Source organism: Diceros bicornis, chromosome 6 (assembly GCF_020826845.1).
Source record: "Diceros bicornis minor isolate mBicDic1 chromosome 6, mDicBic1.mat.cur, whole genome shotgun sequence".
Taxonomy (NCBI): Eukaryota; Metazoa; Chordata; class Mammalia; order Perissodactyla; family Rhinocerotidae; genus Diceros; species Diceros bicornis.
Genome location: NC_080745.1, coordinates 64,082,031 through 64,101,114, shown reverse-complemented (window position 1 = coordinate 64,101,114; position 19,084 = coordinate 64,082,031). Strand labels below are relative to the sequence as shown.

Sequence of the window (19,084 nt, the reverse complement as noted above, 5' to 3'; positions counted from 1 at the left end):
AGAGGGTGGCACCATTTTATAAGCTGTTTCCCCACCAACCAAGGGCAAAAGCCTCACCCCTATTTATCCAACTCTATGTCCCTGCCTCCAGGATTACTCCCCTGGCCACACCTTGGCCCCTGTCCTGCCTAAGCTGTCCTTAAGAGTGACTGAAGTGACTCTCACTGGCCACCAATATGTTATATGTTCCAGTTATGCTGTTTTGTACCTCACGTCGTCACCGTATTGGTGAGGAGTTGTGTTATGGCTTTGTTGAGAATGTTGGAGAGAGACAGGAAAAAGAATTTCATTCCACAGGGGTCCTGAAGAGGGATTTGGTGACGCCCGCTGAGAGCAAATAACAATGTCATGCAATTGGAAGAAGAGGGTACCGGAATCAGAAGGCCTGGATATGAATCCAGTTGCTGCCATTTGTCTGTGTGACAAACCTCAGCTCCCTTACCTGTCAGGTGGGGTATTGTAAGAAGCAGATTAGAGCATATGGGTGAAATGAAGCCTTCTACAAATGTAAATTTCACACACCTAGGGATATACATACATATATAAGTATAAATACAGACACATACGTGTGATTTGACACATATTGTATTAGAGAAAGTTTTGGACTGGAAGTCAAAAGAACTGGATTCCAGCCCTAATCCTGCTACTACTTCACTGCGGAACTTTGGGCCCTTCACTTACTTCTCTAAGTTAGTTCCTCTCCTATAAACTACTGCTAATTTAACACCTCTCCCATTCTAGACCTCAGTGGCTCTGACCCCGTGCTATGCCATCTTGGACTATGAGCTGCTGGGCAGGGACTGTCATGTACGTGTTCAGTGCCACATCCATCACTCTGTTCAGTAACTACTAATGAGAGCAAGAGCCCTCGGTTCTGGGATGGGGGTCTCACAGGAAGGGTGTGGTTTCAGTGCGGACTCTGCAGGAAAGAATGAAAGGCTATGCTAGGAAGTGATTTCAGCCTTTGATGTCTCCTTCTTTCTTTTATAAGCCTCTGGGGCCAGATTCTGTGTTCTGTGTCTGCTAATTCCTTGCTGCAGCTCGAAGCCATATTAGCTCAGAAGAGGATGGAAAGCTCTGGGAGCAGGGGAACCTGTGATTGCTCCTGTCTGGAGGAACCAGGAAGAGGATATAGAAGAAGTCAGTGCACCATTCAATCTACCAGTTGGGCATCTTGGCCTGGAGTTTCAGGATTAGGGAGATGCCAGCAAACTTTTTTGATTGGTACAGAACATGGGGTAATTCTCATCTCTTAGAATTGCCATAAGGGCTGGACATATTTGAAATCTCTGAAAGGGTATTTCCATGTGAACTCAGTGTTCAGGTATATCAGGTACTGCACAGGAAGCACCCTTGGGGTCACTAATCAGGCATTGTCCAGGCATCCAGGTCCACAGGAAGTTTCCTATTTCTCATCTGAGTGAGCGAACCAATCATAAGACTCACCACTCAAGTCTCAACTCTTTATATAATAAGAGATAGTTCTAATTCTAAGAACCAGACAAAAGGTGGGTGCCCTGTACACTATAGGAAAGGAGAATGGCAATGTGTACAAGAGAACAGGTATTCTGTGTCTGGAATACCTGTTCTTCAAGGATGGCTGAAGGAAACTGGGAGATTTAATTCAGAGAAGAAAAATAGGGTAAGTCACAAGGATTTTCTTCAGATATTCAAAGGACTGATGAGTGAAAGAAAACAGATTTGGCCCAGAATCCTCTAAAATGACAGAAAACCAGGGAGTGCAATTTAAAATTTGCCTGGTCTGACCAGGACAGAATAGGCTTTCTCAGGAGGTAGCCTATTAATCAGAGTAAGCTGAGGTGCTCTAAGATTCCTCACTCAGTGGGAGGTTGAAGTAAAAGACTACTGCTTCCTGTGAAACTCTAAAATTTCATTATTCTCTTCCATTTTTTCCCTCCCACTTCACTTTTGGAGCCTGTTGTCTATATGGTCACCAGCAAAGTAGCTTGTTCAAGCCACTAAAATGCCACACAAAGAGATTGTGCTACAAGAGGAAGTGGTGGGATTATCGGGCTATTTTTTCCTCCAAAAAATCTCCAGCTGCAGGTCCCTTCCATGTCATGCTCCCTGGTTTCTCACCTTTCTGGGAGAAAGACTGACCATTCACACCCAAGACAATAATAGTCCCCCTTCTGGATAGGTCAAAGGAGAAGAGCACTCCCATGCTCAAAGGAGAGAATCTGCCCAATGCCTCATGTGATCACAAATCAATAAAAATTGCCCTCTAGGGAATCAATTCCACCCAAGACAGAATACTTAAGTAACTCCCAGGTACTAAGACTTAAAAATATCTTAATGTCCCTGTTGGAACAGACCACATTATGATACTTCATGTCCAGATTCAGAGCTTGCCTTGTGTGAAAAGTCCTGAGGGCTGAACTGGCCACCACTTGACCCACCACAATTTCTCTCTAATGATAACTCTCTAATGATCACATTTATTTTGGGACATGGACAGATCTGGCAAAAGGAGCTTTGGGGAAAACACAGAGCAGCAATATTTTTAAGTCTTTGTCAACTTCATAATGAAGAACTGTATTATTATTTTAATTTGTATTCTTTGAGTATTAGTGAGGTGAAAAATTTTTCACATCTATTTTTATTGTATTGCTTTTATGAATTTTCTATGTCCTTTGCTTATTTTTCTATTGGACTATTATGTGTTTTATTAATAGTTTATAAGTTTTTTCTAATATAAGGCAATTTCCCCTTTGCTATCATATGTGTTGAAATATTTTCTCCAGTATTTTATTTGCTATTTTTCCAACTATTTCATTTTTAGAGTATTATCTTGACATATGGAAGTGTTCCCTTTTTGTATAGTTAAATCTATTTATCTTTTGCTTTGTGGTTTCGTTTTTTTTTGGTTTTTTTTTTGTGAGGAGGACTAGCCCTGAGCTAACATCTGATGCCAATCCTCCTCTTTTTTGCTGAGGAAGAGTGGCCCTGGGCTAACATCTGTGCCCATCTTACTTGACTTTATATGGGACGCCACTACAGCATGGCTTGACAAGCAATGCGTCAGTGCACACCCGGGATCCAAACCTGGGAACCCCGGGGCCGCCGAAGCGGAGCGTGAGCACTTAACCACTTGCACCACCACGCTGGCCCCTGCTTTGTGGTTTCTTCCATTCCACTTATATGTGTATGTATTTATGTTCCTCAAATCAGATAAATATGTGTCTTTATTTTCTTCTAGTTTCTTTTTCGGATTCATTTTTTTATACTCATTTCTTTAATGCATTTGGAATTTGTTTTGATGTACTATAAGAGATAAAGAACATCAGTAGTGCTGTTCAGGCTGAGAGTGTGTGAGGAAACCTGTTAACCCATGCAAGGCTTCAGGTGGTGGTTTAAGATGTCAGAAAAAAAGAAGGTTCTTTTTTAAAAAGCATGCATTAGGATGGAGACCTCGACCTCTTTTACCTGGAGGAAAAGGCCCTGCTGGTACAGATGTAACCACATCATCTGCAGCCTTTTTGAAAGGCCACTCAGAGCCCCTCAGGAGGAAAGATAAGCCACAGAGGCCAGGAGCACTGAGTGGCAAGAAAGGTGCCTGGGATTGGGTAGGATTGGGTGGGATTGGGAAGAATTATGAGCTGGCCATGAGTGAGCAGGAAGGTGGTACTTACTCTAACCAGCAAGGTTCAAGTCACTGTTCCAGTTCAGAAAGTCTGAAATAGACACTGTAAAAGTAGAAATATAAATATATATGAGTATATTTATTTATAAAAATACTTATACTTAAGGCTCTGAGTCAGTGTGTAGAAAAAATAAAGAGAAGTAAATATAGAGAGAAGTGAGCCTTACAAATCTGTACTTAATGTGAGCTTACTCACTGAAACTTAGAGGAATTTGGATTCTTTTAACCCTTGTGCTCATTTGAGGGTGCTTTGTGGCTCATAAAGAGGCAGTAACTATAACCAATGTATATAGTGTTAACTAAGTAAATAATTATATACTTATCTGGAAAATATAGTGAAGGTACTGAATGATATATTTAGTTCCTCTTGCCTGAAGAGAGCTTGAACCACTCTGTCTGTAGGGAGCTCTCTGTCACACAGCCCAGGACCCAAGAGAAATCTAAATGACTATATAGAACTTGCCCTTCAAGAAAAGCACAGAATTTTTCTTCTCAGTGTTAAAAAATGCAGAGTTCATTATCCGTGCAAATGCTTCATCTGATTCAGTTCTTAATTCATCATGTGAAGTGCTACACACACACTTCCCTGGTACGTATTGAGGAGCATTTTCATCTCACCAGAATACACACGACAGCGAAAAACATTAAATGAAGCAGTTCTGTTGAAATAGCAGAAATGCTCACTTCAGACTATATGACAAAAAAACATGCCTTTGAAAAGTTCACATCTTTCTTTTAGGTTAAAAAATGTGGCCTCCTGACATGGTACTCCAAAAGAGTAAGAAAAGCTCTTTTTATTCAACATAAATTCAGAACGTAGTGGTTAGAAACCTCTTTGATTCCCCTCCACCCCCAGCTGCAAACACATCCCCACTCTTTCTTCAGCCCTGGTGCTCAACCGTGGCTAGACTTGGAATCATCCGGGGAGCTTTAAAAACCCTGTTGCCCAAGCTGCACCCCAGACCAATTAAACCAAAATTTCTGGGCTGGGACCCAGGCACCAGTATTTTTTAAAGCTCCCCAAGTGATTTAAATATGTGGCCATGGTTGAGAACCATTGTCCGTCTAGAAAACGCTGGAACAAGATCCCAGTTGATTTGCAACTTTGATTTCACCCAGGTTATATTCTTCATTCAGGCACTAAGCCATTTTGCCAAAGGTGTGAACATGCCATGAGCCCCTGGGAGTTCTCTATGACTAAGGGGAGGATGTGTACGCCTCCCAAAGGTTTTATTGTTTGTTTTGTTTTAACTCCCATATTAGTAATGTACAGATCACTGTGCAGATTAGAGGATTATAAAATGCTTTTATATTTTACAGTGACTTGACATCTTAAACCAAGATGTTTAGAAATCTAGTGTTTTCACTGTTATTTTCTGAGTTTTTCATTTGTTCTCTGCTCCAGAATACATTTTCTTCCAGCTCACTCCCAGCAGCTGGAATCTCTCTGCATAGCTGTCCATAAAGGCTATGGTCTCCCCTCCCACGTCCACTCACTTGGGGACCCTCGTTGCAGGCAGAGATCTGGTCCATTCTATTCCAGATGACCCAGATGAAACACTGGTAAATGAGCACTTTAGGGTAAAGCTAACATGTTTCCGAGCAGTTGATTCTAAACTGAGCGGCAGGGAAGCAGAATATGTAGGCAGTTCTGGTGGACTGAGAAGAAACAGCCCTTGTCTTCTCCTTTCTCCACACCCTTCAAGGGCTGTGGTTTGGGTGATGGACAAACATAAGCCCCAGGGAACTGAAAAGCCCTAATCCAGCTCATCCCTATAGCAGGGCCTGGGCCGTGAATCAGTATTTCTTTGGCTGCCAAGCATGGGGAGCCCACCACGGGATATGGTTCATTCCAGACAAGGGGCTGGAGCACAAACTGTGGACCGACTACCACACACCAGCAACCACTTGGCAGACAACCTCTTCCCTGCTCACCTTCGCAAGAATGACTCAGGATCACCACACTCTTTGTACTTTGACATCTGTGGACCCTGGAATAGAGCCTGTGCCACCTGGGTCATCTTATTTTTCCCTTTTGAGGGTACACCAGTGCACCTGATACTATAGGAAACACCGTCAAAATCCGATAAAACTGAGATATTTGTCCCTTTGATTTACCATATTTGAATAGGTATCCAGGGAGCCATGATCTTATAGTAATGGAACTAATTTTGGGCGTGGTTTATGGACTCTATCTCATACTCTCACATATGGAAAACCTGTCTGTTCATGTGTGCACACACACACCCACACCTGCCCTCTTACCTGACTCTATCCATCTCACCGGTAGATGCCTATAAAGGGGATGCTTCTGACCTGGCACTGTCTCTTCCAGCTCCACACAACCAGGGCTGGGGAAACCTGGTCCCTCCCCACAGAGGATTCTTTAACTCTAAGACAACACAGACCACAAGAGGGTAAATACAGGAGAGTGGGAGTGTAGGGAAGGGAGAGAAGAATTCTGACCTGGGAATCGGGGAAATCCTCAGAGCTGAGGGCCATTGAGCAGGAGCTGGAAGGATGAGCCATATGTCTAGGAAATGCTGGAGGGAAGGCGATTCCAGGCAATAGGATGAGCTTACTAAAGGTGTAGAAGTACAAAATTTCGAGGCCATTTTGTTTGGGGACGTGGCACATTATCTCACATGACCGGCATATAGGATGCTTTATGGGGTGAGAGGAAGGGCCACAAAAATATATTAGGGCCAGAATGCAGGAGGCCTCAAAATCCAGGCTGAGAAGTTTTATTTTCCTTCTGTCTGTCTCTTAGTGTAATGTGTTAATTATCATGTGTCTGACTACACATTTGCATGTTTCCATGTTTTCTATCTTAGCCAGTAAGGACTATGTCTGTTATAACTGAATTATAACAGAACAGTAGGACTATAACCACTATATAACAATTATATAACAATTATAAAGAACAGTAGGAATATGAGTAATGCCCCTCACACACCATCTGTGAATGCCAGTGATCATGGCACTGATTCTGACAATGGGAAGGGAACAGACAACCACATATTAAAGTCTTCATGGTTGTTATAGCTGGTTCCTATTGTGTCCTGTGGTTTAAGTGTGATATGCCTGTGACATGGAGCTTTGAGACGGTTGCACAATCAAATGTTCTTCCCACACTGCCCCAAGATGATTCTCTCATCTGCTGGGAGTTAAGAATATCAGTATAAATCCAGGTTCCTTAGCTGGGCTCTCACCTTGTCTGCCCAGTGTGCCAAGTTAGTCTAAACTATTAGAAGCACATGGTGGGATCCCATTATAGCTTGGACCATTATTATACAGACTTGGATAGAACACAGATCAAATCATGACCCAAACCTAACTGCAAACAGGAAAAGCCAATATCCCTAACAACTTGCCTATAAAATCCCCCAGCTCTGCTTGCATAAAGGAGGCCTAGTGTTTTCTCTGTTCAGTGATACCGAAGCTAGATCGAAACTCCTCATTGTTTCAATGTGCCTTCACAGAGGAGGACAAAGGGCAAATGAACTTGTGGGCCTCCAAGTGTCTCAGTGGCCAGGAACTTCATATAAGATGTGGGCTTTTGGAGGAGTAAGGAGAACAGGAAGTTTCATCTCCATTTTTTCTTTCTCTTAATCTCCTCTCTTTAACAACAATAGAGGAAGGAATTGGAGTGTCCAACTAGGCACATGAGAACTCCTAGAGAGGTTGACTGAGTGGAACTCAACAAGCATTAATTTGAACTACTAACATAGGCAAGAAGGCACTGAACCACTGTGTTATTGAAAATTAGCTGCTGAGAATGTGCCTCTCTTCCAGCTGGGGCTCTCAGATAAGGCCCCAGTGGAGGAGGCCACATTCCATGGGGCCTGGAGAGAAGAGTTAGGCTTTTTGACAGCTTGTACCAGATTCCAGGCAGAAAAAAAGCACATAGGAGAAAAGCTTCAGGACACATTTGAGAAGAAGTAATTCTCCCATGACCCGTCTGAGGTAGGAGCGACTCTGAGAGGGTCGTGAGCATCCTACAGCCTTTGCTCCAGTCGGGCATGTAGGACCAGGCAACACTGGCCTGCGGTGGCCACTCCTGAACAGCCCTCCTCAGCGGGGGTGGCGATCACTCATGGCCATTTCAAAGGAACTTCCTCTCTAAGCTACCCCAGATGCACAGCCTCTCCCAGAGCTGGGGAGAGGGGCAAGGTTCTTCTGTCCTCAAACGCGGCCGGGCTCCCTCCTGGCTCTAACCTGCCCCTGACCTGGAGAAGGGCAGGGCAGCTGCACATACCAGCTTCCTAACTCAGCGAGGGGCCTCGGGGGCCCATAAAGCGCACACAGGTGCGCGGCCAGCGGGGAGGGAGGGGGCGCCGGGGACCGGGGCCGGGAGAGCCAGACGCCGAGTCGCGCGGACCCCCCTCCCTGCACACTGGTGGGGAGCTCGAGCCTCCGGCAGGAATCGCAGCCCGGCTTCGCACATTTCCTTAATATTAGCCACATTCAGGTGGGCCCCCTGCCAAGTGGACCGCAACGAAGTTTTTTTTGGGATTTGATTGATCCTGTGGTTTGTTCCTCGGGGAGGCCAAGTGCAAGGCACATCTCCCAGCCTTCCCGGGACTGGAGTGCGGTCTGGGCGGCAGACGCGCGCGCTCGGCTTCCTGGGAGCCACGACTAAGCCGGGCTCTCCGGCACCGTTGTGTAGAACAAGACTGACCCCCAGTGGCACCTGGGGAAGCACACTGGAAGCAGAGTCGGAACTGGGAGGTGTGCGTGTGATTGAGCCTCCTACTGCCCCTTCCCGCGCACACTCAGATCCTTATACACTCCCCTTCCTCTCCCTTCTCCTTCCCTCTCCCTTGACCCCCACTCCTTCTTTCCCTCCCTCCCTCTCTCTGATCATTTAACAATCCAGAAACCAAGACCAGAGCCAAATGGTGACGTATCTAGGCCTGCCTGCACATGTCCTGCTCAGAGTCTGGATTAAAACTCAGGTCTCTGGCCTTCCAGTCCAGTGTCTTTTCCTTCTAGATCTACCCACATATTTATATCCACTCCTTTTATTGAGCACCTACTGTCTGAGTTGGTGGACAGGAGAATGCAGGATGAACAGGGCAGACACGTGGTCTTTCTGTCCAGTGGACAGACTGACAGGCAGTCAGCAATCTCAATACCTGTGATGGGTACAGAGGCCCAAGAAGTCCTGGATAATATTGGAGTACTTTGGAGGGCCACCTGAAGGACAGGTGGGAGTTAGCTGGGAAAAGGAAGCTGGAAGAGGGGAGGGAGTATGGAGAAGGTTCCAGGCAGAGGAACAACATGTACAAAAACCCTGAGATGAAAGAGATCGTGACTGGAGAAATTGCAGCACAGAATGAAAGGAGGTGGTGGGTGGTGGGGAGCTGGAATGGGCAGGAGCTAGAGTGAGCCTCTAAGGGGCTGGAGAAGTAGGTAAAAGGCCTTGCTTATGGGGTCTTGTAAGGACTTTGGAGAATGTTCTAAGATCAGCAGGGAGCTACTGAACATTTAGACAGGTGAATGTCATGATCAAACTTCTATTTGTGCAGGATCACTCTGAATTTGGCACTAAACTCTGCCTCAGGCTAGCTGTTAAGCTGTGGGCAACCTTCCTGAAAAATGTCAAAGGCAGAAGGAATCTTAGGGTTCATCTAGTCTATCTTACAGAGAGAGAAACCCAAGCTCAGAGAAGGCAAATCACTTTCTCAAAGTGGCTGCGGTGGAACTAGTATCTCTAAGTCCCTTCACCTTCCACTCAAAGCCCCAAATATGCCAGCCGGAACCAGAAACCAGCTCCCAAGGCTGCTCTCAATAATACCTAGGCTTCCCCTGCCTCTGCCTCCACAAAAGTCCACCCAGGACCACACCAGAGTCCAGCAAATTATCTTCAAGACTGGCAAAGGGCATGCTCGCTAGACTTGCTTCCCGGAGACCTCAGAACACTTGAAAGCTTGCTTCAATATCCATGGCTAGGAAGAAGTATGATAAGACACTAAGACCAGAGATTGTAAACAGGTGCTTGGGGGAGAAGGAGAGTGACCCGGCCAAGGGGCTCCCACTGAGACCTGGGGAGCAGAGGGTTTGACTCCAAATTGAGACATTGAATCCATTTCAAATAGCATGCAAAATAAAGAAAACAAGTTTAGGAATTGCAGAGTAACTCAGACTTTGTAAAAACAGATGGCGATAAAATGCAGTTGTCTTAATATTTGGATAATTTAAATGCCCTCAGCAGCTAGGGAATTAAAAGAAATAGTTCAACATAGGCTGGATCATTTAGCGTTTGGTTTGAAAAGTCATGGGCCAGTAAGGAGGTCCCAGAATATGATAAAAATATGATAAGAAAGGTTTTCAAAGAAAGAAACACAATCCTGGTGATTGCCATCTGGAATTGGAGAACAATATGAAATTGTAGAAAGAGGTGTCAGGAGGCCTGAATTTGAGACCTAGCTTAGCCACCTATTAGCTATATGACCTTGTGCACACCACTTAACCTCTCTGACCTCATCTCAATAGTAAAGTTACAATAATAGTAATAATACTTGCGCTGTGTACCTCACAGGGCTCTTTAGCAATCACAAGGAAGGCCAGATAGGACTATGGTGAAGGGCAGCAGTGTAAATCTCAGCTCTACCACTTACTGTGCAGCTTGGGTGAGTTTTAGACTCCTCTGACCTTTGATTTCCTCATCTGTAATATTGGGATGCTAACACCTGCCTCAGTTGGTAGCTGTAAGGACTAAATGTAACAGTCAAGATAAATAATAGCATGGTGCCTTGTGCATAGACAGTGTTCAATAATCAGTGATTTTTTATCATTAACATGACTATGTTTGCAAACTTATAAATTGTTCAATGCATAAAAATGAAAGATTATTGTAATAGTTAGCGTAATATGATGTCACTGGGTAACAGGATAAATATTAAAAGAAAAATGTAAGCAGGAAAAATAGAATGGAGATGGTAAAGCACACAGTCCATCTTTATAATGAAGGGACTTTGTAGATAAGGACGTATGAGGACTCAGGTTCTCACAGAAGTAACTCATGTTGGCTTAGCTAAGAGATGGTCATATAGATCTTTTTTAAGGATGAAAAACACTGGCAATGATCAATGGCCTCCTGTCAGGTTGGGATAAGGTATCTAGTGAGTGACTGAGAAGCAGCGATAATTCAGGTCTTATCTAACATCTCCAGAGCCACTGGGAGCAAGAGTAATTGGTACGTTAATGAAATCTGTAAAGACACTCGGTGAGTCTCCAGGGATCCTCTTTAGAGCTGGAGAAACTCAACTCAGGAAGACCAGAAATAATGCAAAAGAGCCTCAAAAGTCTATTTGCTTGTTCAGAAAATATTTCATCCCCACTCTGTGCCAAATATCTCTTAGGCACTGGATTTAGGGACAAAAGACACAATCCTTTTTGCATCAAGCTCACAGTCCAGTGAGGGACAGAGCAGGTAAATCACTACAGTTCAGTGAGGTGGTTATAGGTACGTTTTGGGTACAAGAGAGCACAGAGGTGGGGCTCCCCCTAACCCAGGGGTCAGAGAAGGTTCCCCAGAGGGGGCCACACCTGAGCAGGTTCCGCAAGGACCCGAGGCAGTTAGTCTGACAGAGGAGGAGGGCTGGCTGTGTTCTAGGTGGAGTGAGCATCGTATGCAGCGACCCAGAAGCTGAACTGCAGGTCATTTAATTTGGTCACACTGGGGCAAGGGTGCTGGCCTCTTCAAGTACAAGGGTTCCTTTGTAATGTCAACAAATGTCATGGCCCTCCCACATTATACTAATTGTCCTTTTAAAATCTCTTGCTTAAAAAAAAACACATGATGCCCTCATCCTCCCAAAAAATCTATTAGGAATTTTATAACAGTTTTAAATCAGGTTATGTCTTATTAATCCCAACAGTGTCTACTGGCATTTACATTTGAAAAATATTTACTATACTTTTAAATGAACTTGTGTATTTTAATCCCAACAGTATCTACTTACATTTTCATTTGAGAAATATTTACCTCATCTATGTGCAAGACTTGCTAGTTTTTCATTGTAAAACAATCTTTGTTCATGCATCTATTGATGAAATCCTTACAATAACTGCTGATTCATCCCACCCCCACCCCCAGAGGTCTGTGATGCACAGTTAGTTAGCACTGGAGTAAGGGTACTGGCAGGATCTGAGACTAGAGAGGTAGTTGAGCTAGGCTTCATCGTCTGTATTATACAGGAAGGGATGAGGAGTGTTGGAGAGTTTGAAGCAGTGACAGCAACAGACGCTCGGTCAGCAATATGGAAAGTAGGGTGGAGGAGGGTGGTCTGAAATAAAATAATAGCAGTGAATGGAGAGAAAGGAGCAGATTTCAAAAATATTAAAAGGTAGAATTGATTGGACTTGTGACCCTAGACATGGGAACTGGGAGAGAAGTCTCAGATGACTCCCAGCTTTCTGGCTTAGGTAATCGGATAAATAGTGGATAAAAAGGCAGAGAGAAGGACAGAGTTTGAGTAGACGATTTTGATTCTGGATATAGTGACTTTGAAGTTCCTGTGGGACAGCCAAGTGGAGATACATAAGGCAGAAGAATGATCTGGGACAGACAGACAGGTTTGGGAAGCATGGAAAGGTGGATAGCAATCAAAGTCCTGGGTGTGGGTAACAGCACCCAGGGGGAGCACGCAGTGTGGGAAGAGAAGAGGTCTGAGGACAAAGCACCAGGACCTCAGCATCTGAGAGGCAGGTAGAAGGGAACAGTCCCCCTGAAACGGAAACAACATGCTGAAATAAAGGAGGAAAACTGAGACAGAGAGAGGGAGAGAGAGAGACACCATGGGAGCCAAGGGAAGAGAGGGCTTTAAGAAGGGAGCCGTGAAACTTAGTGCCACAGAGCAGTCAAGTACAAAGACCAAAAGTTTATCTACCCATAACAACAATGGAAAGAATAACAACAAAAAAACACCATCTCCCACTTATATGGCTCATTATGCTTTCAGAGCACTTTCATATTTTTTATTTCATTTCATTCACACTAGAGCCTATATAGCATTCTTACAGACGCAAAAACTGCAGGCAGTGAGGTTAAGAGATTGGCCAGAGCCACCTAGCAAGTTAGTGGCCGGGCTCCTGAAATTAGAGATCAGTCCGGAATCTTGACCATGCTCCCTGTTTCCAAGTTAGCTTTTTAACCAACCAATAATGAAATCAGAATGGGGCCTGTTCCAGAATAACTATTTGTTATTAGTATGGAAATTAAAAGCAAAGCAAAAACTTTGTTTTGCACTTCCCAGAACCCAAAGATATCCATACCCTGGGGTCATCTGAATCTAAAAGAGCATTACCTAATTCCTGGGGGGGAGGGCGGGGTGCGGCTTGCACCTAATTCTGTATATAAGAGGACTCATTGAAGGTTTTCAAGTAGAGAAGTGAATATGCCTTGGAAATATTAATTGTATTATTGAACTTGTATTTGACAGTGCATATATGGTTGTTGGATATTCATACCACCTGAAACAAAATAATGAACATACATTATGAAGACCTGTCTGGGCGTTTTTTTTTGGAACTGAACCCCCTCTCCTCACCCTGCCTCCCACTCCAACGAGTAGGCTGTCTTCACCGGAGAAGATTACTTGAATTTAAAGCAAAAGCTCCTTGCATATTTGATGAGGTCAACACTGATCTTCAGATCTCAATTCTCCCACCTTACACCCTCCAGAAGTAGGCTTGGCTCTCCATACAGGAGTCCCCTGCTCGCTCAGTTCATTCATTCTTCAGTCATACCAACAAGAGAAGGGGGGCTGCCCCTCTGGCTTGTCAGATCTGGACTGGGCCCAAACCTATCCATGTGGGCCCAGGCCTGGAGCTGCTTCTCTGCCAAGCTCTCCGTTGGGAGCAATTTACAACACACTTCTCTCTGGGAATTCACTGCTCTATTGGGCATGGGTCTGATTATCTCTCTCTAAACCTATCATTCACAGCACAAAAGGAACACCAAACAAAGACCTCTATATCAATTTCTAACATTTTATTCTCTTTACAGCTCAGATAATATCACTACAGTGTTATCACATGGAGGTTGGGCAAGGCTCAGAAACAGTGATCACTACGCACTGTTGATTTTCTGACGGTGACTCACAGTTTTGTTTCCAGCTGGTGGCCTGGTTCTGGCCTTTTCTGCTGACCCATAAAGCTGAGCTTCAAGCTGGGTACATGGCTGTACGATCCCTCCCTAGTCTGGAGCAGCTGGGAAGTTGTCTGGATTCTGTACCACAGGCCAAGGATGAGCAATGAGCTGTTTCCCTTTTCCTCTGAGGGTGCTCCATATGTGGCCCCTTCTCAGGGTTGGAGACGGCTGGTACACAGGAAGAATAAAAGCAAGCAAGATAGGTGAATTGTGATCACAGATGCCTTATTTTATCACCTACTTCATTGTGTTGCTAAAATGGAAACATCCATTAATTATTAGATACGGAAATTCATTCTTAGGTTAGAAAAAGTAAAGTCGTTAGATACATCTCTGTCCTCCTTCAGAACAGCCCTCAACAAGTCACATGATGTCAGTTCTTTAATCTGTCAGATAAATTAATGAAAGATACGAGTTCAATAGGAGATTTCTAAAATATCTTAAGCCTATGCATCATTCCACAGGTAAAAACTCTTTAGGTAGAAAGTCAATCTAAAGTGCTATTATGATTTTTTTAAAAAGTGGACATGAGACCCTGAAAAGGGTCTGAAAAAGCTGAAAAGCTTCTGCATCACAGAGACTTTCCACTTGTCTATATGATGGGTCTGTTGACCTAGACTACCTGTGTTCAAATCCTGGCTCCCAGACCTATAAGTTGTATGACCTTGGGTGAGTCATGTAACCACTCTAGGTAGAATGGGGATAATGACGGTTTCTTCCTCTGAGTGTGCTGAGATGTTTGAATGCGTTATTAAAGGAAGGCACCTGGTGAGAGCCTGGGCACAGCAAGCGTCAATAAGTGATAGCTGGGCACAGATCAGGCCATCTGGGGCCGCCCCAGCTTAGTTGCGATGGCTCCCTTGTAACGCAATAACAAGTTGCATGCTATTTTTCCTCACTGCAGGTCAGTGCAGCTGAACGGCCAGCCCTTAGTGATGGTGGATGATGGGACCCTTCCAGAATTGAAGCCCCGCCCCCTGCGGGCCGGCCGGACATTGGTCATCCCTCCAGTCACCATGGGCTTTTATGTGGTCAAGAATGTCAATGCTTTGGCCTGCCGCTACCGATAAGCCACCCTCACACTCACAAGGTGCCAGCGTGCCTGCTGGACTGCTGTCCACTCTTCTACCCTAATTGTAACCTTATTTTTCAGACATCTTCTTAGCAACAAAGCAGCCTCTGCTGCCCCCATCCTGCTGGAATCGACATAGATTTGCTCTCCAAAGAGATAAATGTCAAACGTTAGCCTAGGTAGGTCACATCCACCCCAAAGGAAAATGTAGACATGATCTGTACCTGTAAGGATGAAGATATGTGTGTAGAGCTGTGTATATCCTTATACATGCACCATGAAGACAAGCTGACAGTGCACTCCCAGGACAAAGGAAACAACTCCCCATGATCCTGGTCACAGCAATGTAACTACAGATCTTAGCCTGTGGCTGCTGTCCCCAGTGGAATATGAGCGAGGAAAAAACGCGGGGGACGTACGAGAGCTCAATCTTCTTCTAACTCCACTTCTTTGTCTGCTCCCTGCTATTGCCCTGGGTTTCCCATCACCTCTCTTCCCATAGGGGCGCAAGTGGGTGAGTCAGCACCGGCCTGCTGGGCGAGCTGTTTCTGTAATTTCCAGGCTGATGTATGAGTGTGTGCATCTGGGTTTCTGACAGTGGCATCAATCAATGGCTATTCCTCTGGGAAGCGGGTGCTTCAAAAGTAAAATTGCAATCATACTCCAGATTTTGTAAGAAGGTTCTATTCCTCTGTAAATCCAGATACCCCTGGGGTTGGAATGGGAGTCAGGTAACAATATTCATTGAGTGGAGAGCAATGTATTAGGCACCACAAAAAGCCATCATCATCCGTCATGTGGCTGTGAGGGAGAGAGTTTTAGTACAAAGAGAAAGCACGTCAAACCGCCAAACACAGACACACACGCACTCACCAACTGAACAAAGCAAATAATTAGACCTTCCTCGAATTTGAGAAGGGTAAGCCCTTACTTGTTTGGTTGACCAAAACCATTAGGAAAAAAAAGAGGTGTAAACCAAAGGTCATCACCGTTAAGACGCAACTGAATCCAGCCTTTCTGCCTCCTCCCAAGTAGCTGTGTGCCTCTCAGTGCATTTACCAGGCAGATATCTAATCTGGGCATTAAAGAGGACCAGGTCCATCCTGGCCCAGACCAGCTTATCTGAGCACGGAACAAAGCTTTCAGTCAGCCATTTTGAGGAACGGGGAATCTGGAGACAGGTCTGACAGGAAAACTATGGAATGGTAGGTGGGAAGCTCTCAAGTTGGGCAGGTGGGACGTGGAGTGATTTAAAGTTCATGATGAGGACATTCTCTGTGATTCAAGGAGTATGTGTGGGGCTTTGCAAACAGGCTGCAACTGAACACTACTTTCTTTCTGTGGATGTGATTCTTTTTCACAGGATAAATGACATGAATGACGCTTTTTTTTAAAGGAGGAGATATTTGACAATGTCATAGGATTCCAATTAAGAGAGTGATACAATTTCTGCTGCTTTGAAAGGATAGAAATGGAGGAGAGGGGTAGGGTTGCTGAGGCCAGAGGCCAAGGAGATGCCTAAGATACCCAAGGAGTCAAGGATTAGGGCCAAGTCTGCAAAGTGGACAGTAAGGTGAGAGACAGAAGGTAAAGGATTCTCAGCTTGGAGAACCGGGAATTTGGGAGAGAGAAGCCAACAGGCTCACTGTATGTGTAAGGAAGAGAGTGGACTCAGTTTTGACATGCTTGTTATTAGGTATAGGAGGAACAGCACAGGAGGTGTATGCTACTCGAGCAAGAAAGGGTGAGAATGAGAACCAGGCTGGACCCGGTCACTGGGTGGCTCAACCTGGAAGCAGCTGAGAGGGGAGGAGACCCTGACACTGCCGCTGCAAGGCGACCCAGAGAGGCCTCCTCTTCTCTAGAAGCAGGCACCTCTTGCTGAAGCTTCAGCTCTGAGAGGGGAGGAGAGAAGTGCCAAGACTCGGGGTAGAAAGGAGAGAAAGAAGCAGCAGAGGAAAGTGAGGAAGAGAAAGGAAAAGAGAAATGAGAGACAAAGAGATTGTTTCCCCACATTTTTCCAAATTTATGAAGATATCAAAATCTCTTCTATATACTGGTGCAGGTACAGCCACAGGGCCACCTCACAATAACAAGAGTAACCAGAGGTCCCTGTGGACCCAGCCCTGGGCTCATTTGCTTTACAGACACAGTAGCCCCCTCAGGGTCTGTAGCTTGCCCAGGGTCACCCAGCGGAATGGGTTGCTGAGCTCGGAATAATCCAGAGTCTGTTCATTTAACCACCAAGCTCAGTGGCTGCCCAATCACACACTCACTCCCTTCACCTCTCCACAGGTCCTCCAGAGCTCCATTCAAACATACTTTCTGTAAATAAGTGTTGATTCCTCACTAAGCCTCTAAACTTGCAGGATATAGTCAGTTCCTGCTTCTTTTGTCTTTCTCTGTGTATTAAATGCTGCTCCTAAGCGGTCTAAGTTTTGTTTTATTGTTTTTAGTTAATAAAACGGGAGGAGGGAATCACTAAAATTTATCTTTGGAGTCCTGCAATTCTCACTTTGCAATTGTCTCATGGAAGAAGTATTTGCATCGTTCAAAGGATACTGAGAAACTCACTATACCATCACATTCCGCAGGGATTTTAGTACAGGGCATCTGTCCTGGCTTTTTCATTTTGGGGTGGGGGGTAATTACTAAATCAGTAGGGATCACTCCTTATAAGCGATTCCCCTCTCACATTCCCCCCAAAAGACAGCCTTTGGCAAAACTCAGCATCATGATGCACATCAAGGGAGCAGCTTGCAGGCTAGGCCCTGGGACAAAAGAGCTCACCCACCAGCTTCCCCAGATCGGATTCTTCCTCCTAAAACAAGACATGGCTGAGATAATCTAAGGTTTAAGAGTCACTATATTTTATACTAGAGAATAGGCTTGCAGAAATGCTCATTTGAAAGCATAATAATGTGTAATGAGAAGTCTGTGCCTCTTGTTCAGATGATTTTCTGCTCCTCATGCCTCTAGGAATGATCTTTCTCCTTTCTTATCGCAAAGGCTCAGAACAAATTCTCGTTGTTATTTGAAGAGAAAGTCTCAATTCTTGTAGTGCCCCGAAAAAGCTGCAATTGTGGGATATTAGCATTATCTCCAGCTGGAGAAAAGCTTGAAAATACCAGAACTGGGCCACAGTGAGACTAAGGCCTGGACTCCCAGAACCACAGTTTCCAAAGGCCCACTGGCCCTCTGTAGCCCCAGCCCCTCCTGAGCAGTTGGGCAGTCCCCGGGCAGATGGGGCCAAGCCCTGAACATTTGACAGGGCAAAGGTTGTTGACGGATTCTGCCTGAGAGGCTGCCACTGGCTCTCAGCACCAGGGAGCCTTTGGGGCCTCCCCGGGTGGGGCAGCCAGGAGGATCCAGCAGGACTGTACACTGCTGAGCTGCCAAATGGTCCAGGCCAGGCCCAGCATCTGCAGGTGTGCCCCGCCAGAGGCACTCAAGGTCCCTGTGTTTGGGACGGATGCAGCTGCAGAATTCACCTTGGAAACCCACTGAGAGCGGCTTTCTTTCTGAAAACAAAAGGGCAATGTTTAATCTCTGCAGAAGCAAAGGTGAACCAGGTAGATCCCTCTGACAGTAAAAACACTGGGACAGGGAAGGACTTTAAAAATTTGAAATATCAATAGAGCAACCAAAATAATAGAGATATGGCTTGGAGAAGGCAAAAGATGAAGGCGCATAAACATTTATGTAGCATGGCTTCCTCCACTGCCCCCTCTGTCCAACCTCAGCACCCCTGCCCCAGCCTGGACACTGCCAATTGCTCTTTTCCACTAACTTTCTCTCCAGTTCCATAGCCTCACCTCTGCCAGCCACTCTATCCCCAACCGGGAGCCCAGGGAAATCTGCTGTACAGAGAGAGAATTAAGATTTGATTATAGAATCATTCGCAATCTTTTTTTAGGATGTACCAGAATTGCAAATAAATAGTAAGGGGGACTCAAAGAGAAACAGCGCAAATAACTGGAGCATTGGAATCCCTCTGAGTTCCACTAAAAGGGATGCAAAGGCTCCTGTAACTGCCTTCCTACCCCCGTCCTAGGTGGTGACTCTGGGGAGGACCAGAGAAGTAATTTGTCCCAAGGCGATGCAGATAAGCAGTGTAGCATAACTGGGACTTGAACCCAGATCTGTTGGATTCCAAAGCCTGCTGTCATTGCACTGTGCTCTCTCTCAT

General features: G+C 45.2%; 1 protein-coding gene across 2 annotated transcripts in view; it reads left to right on the top strand.

The window, feature by feature from the left end:
• Positions 1–17,425, top strand: part of HPSE2 (heparanase 2 (inactive)) — a 698,714-nt gene extending 681,289 nt beyond the window's left edge. For both annotated transcript variants that reach the window (XM_058543725.1, XM_058543726.1), the window contains one exon: positions 14,728–17,425. In XM_058543725.1, the coding sequence (XP_058399708.1) occupies positions 14,728–14,893 (166 nt within the window). In that variant the 3' untranslated portion in view covers positions 14,894–17,425. The remainder of the gene's footprint in view (positions 1–14,727) is intronic.
• The last annotated feature ends 1,659 nt before the right edge of the window (positions 17,426–19,084 follow it).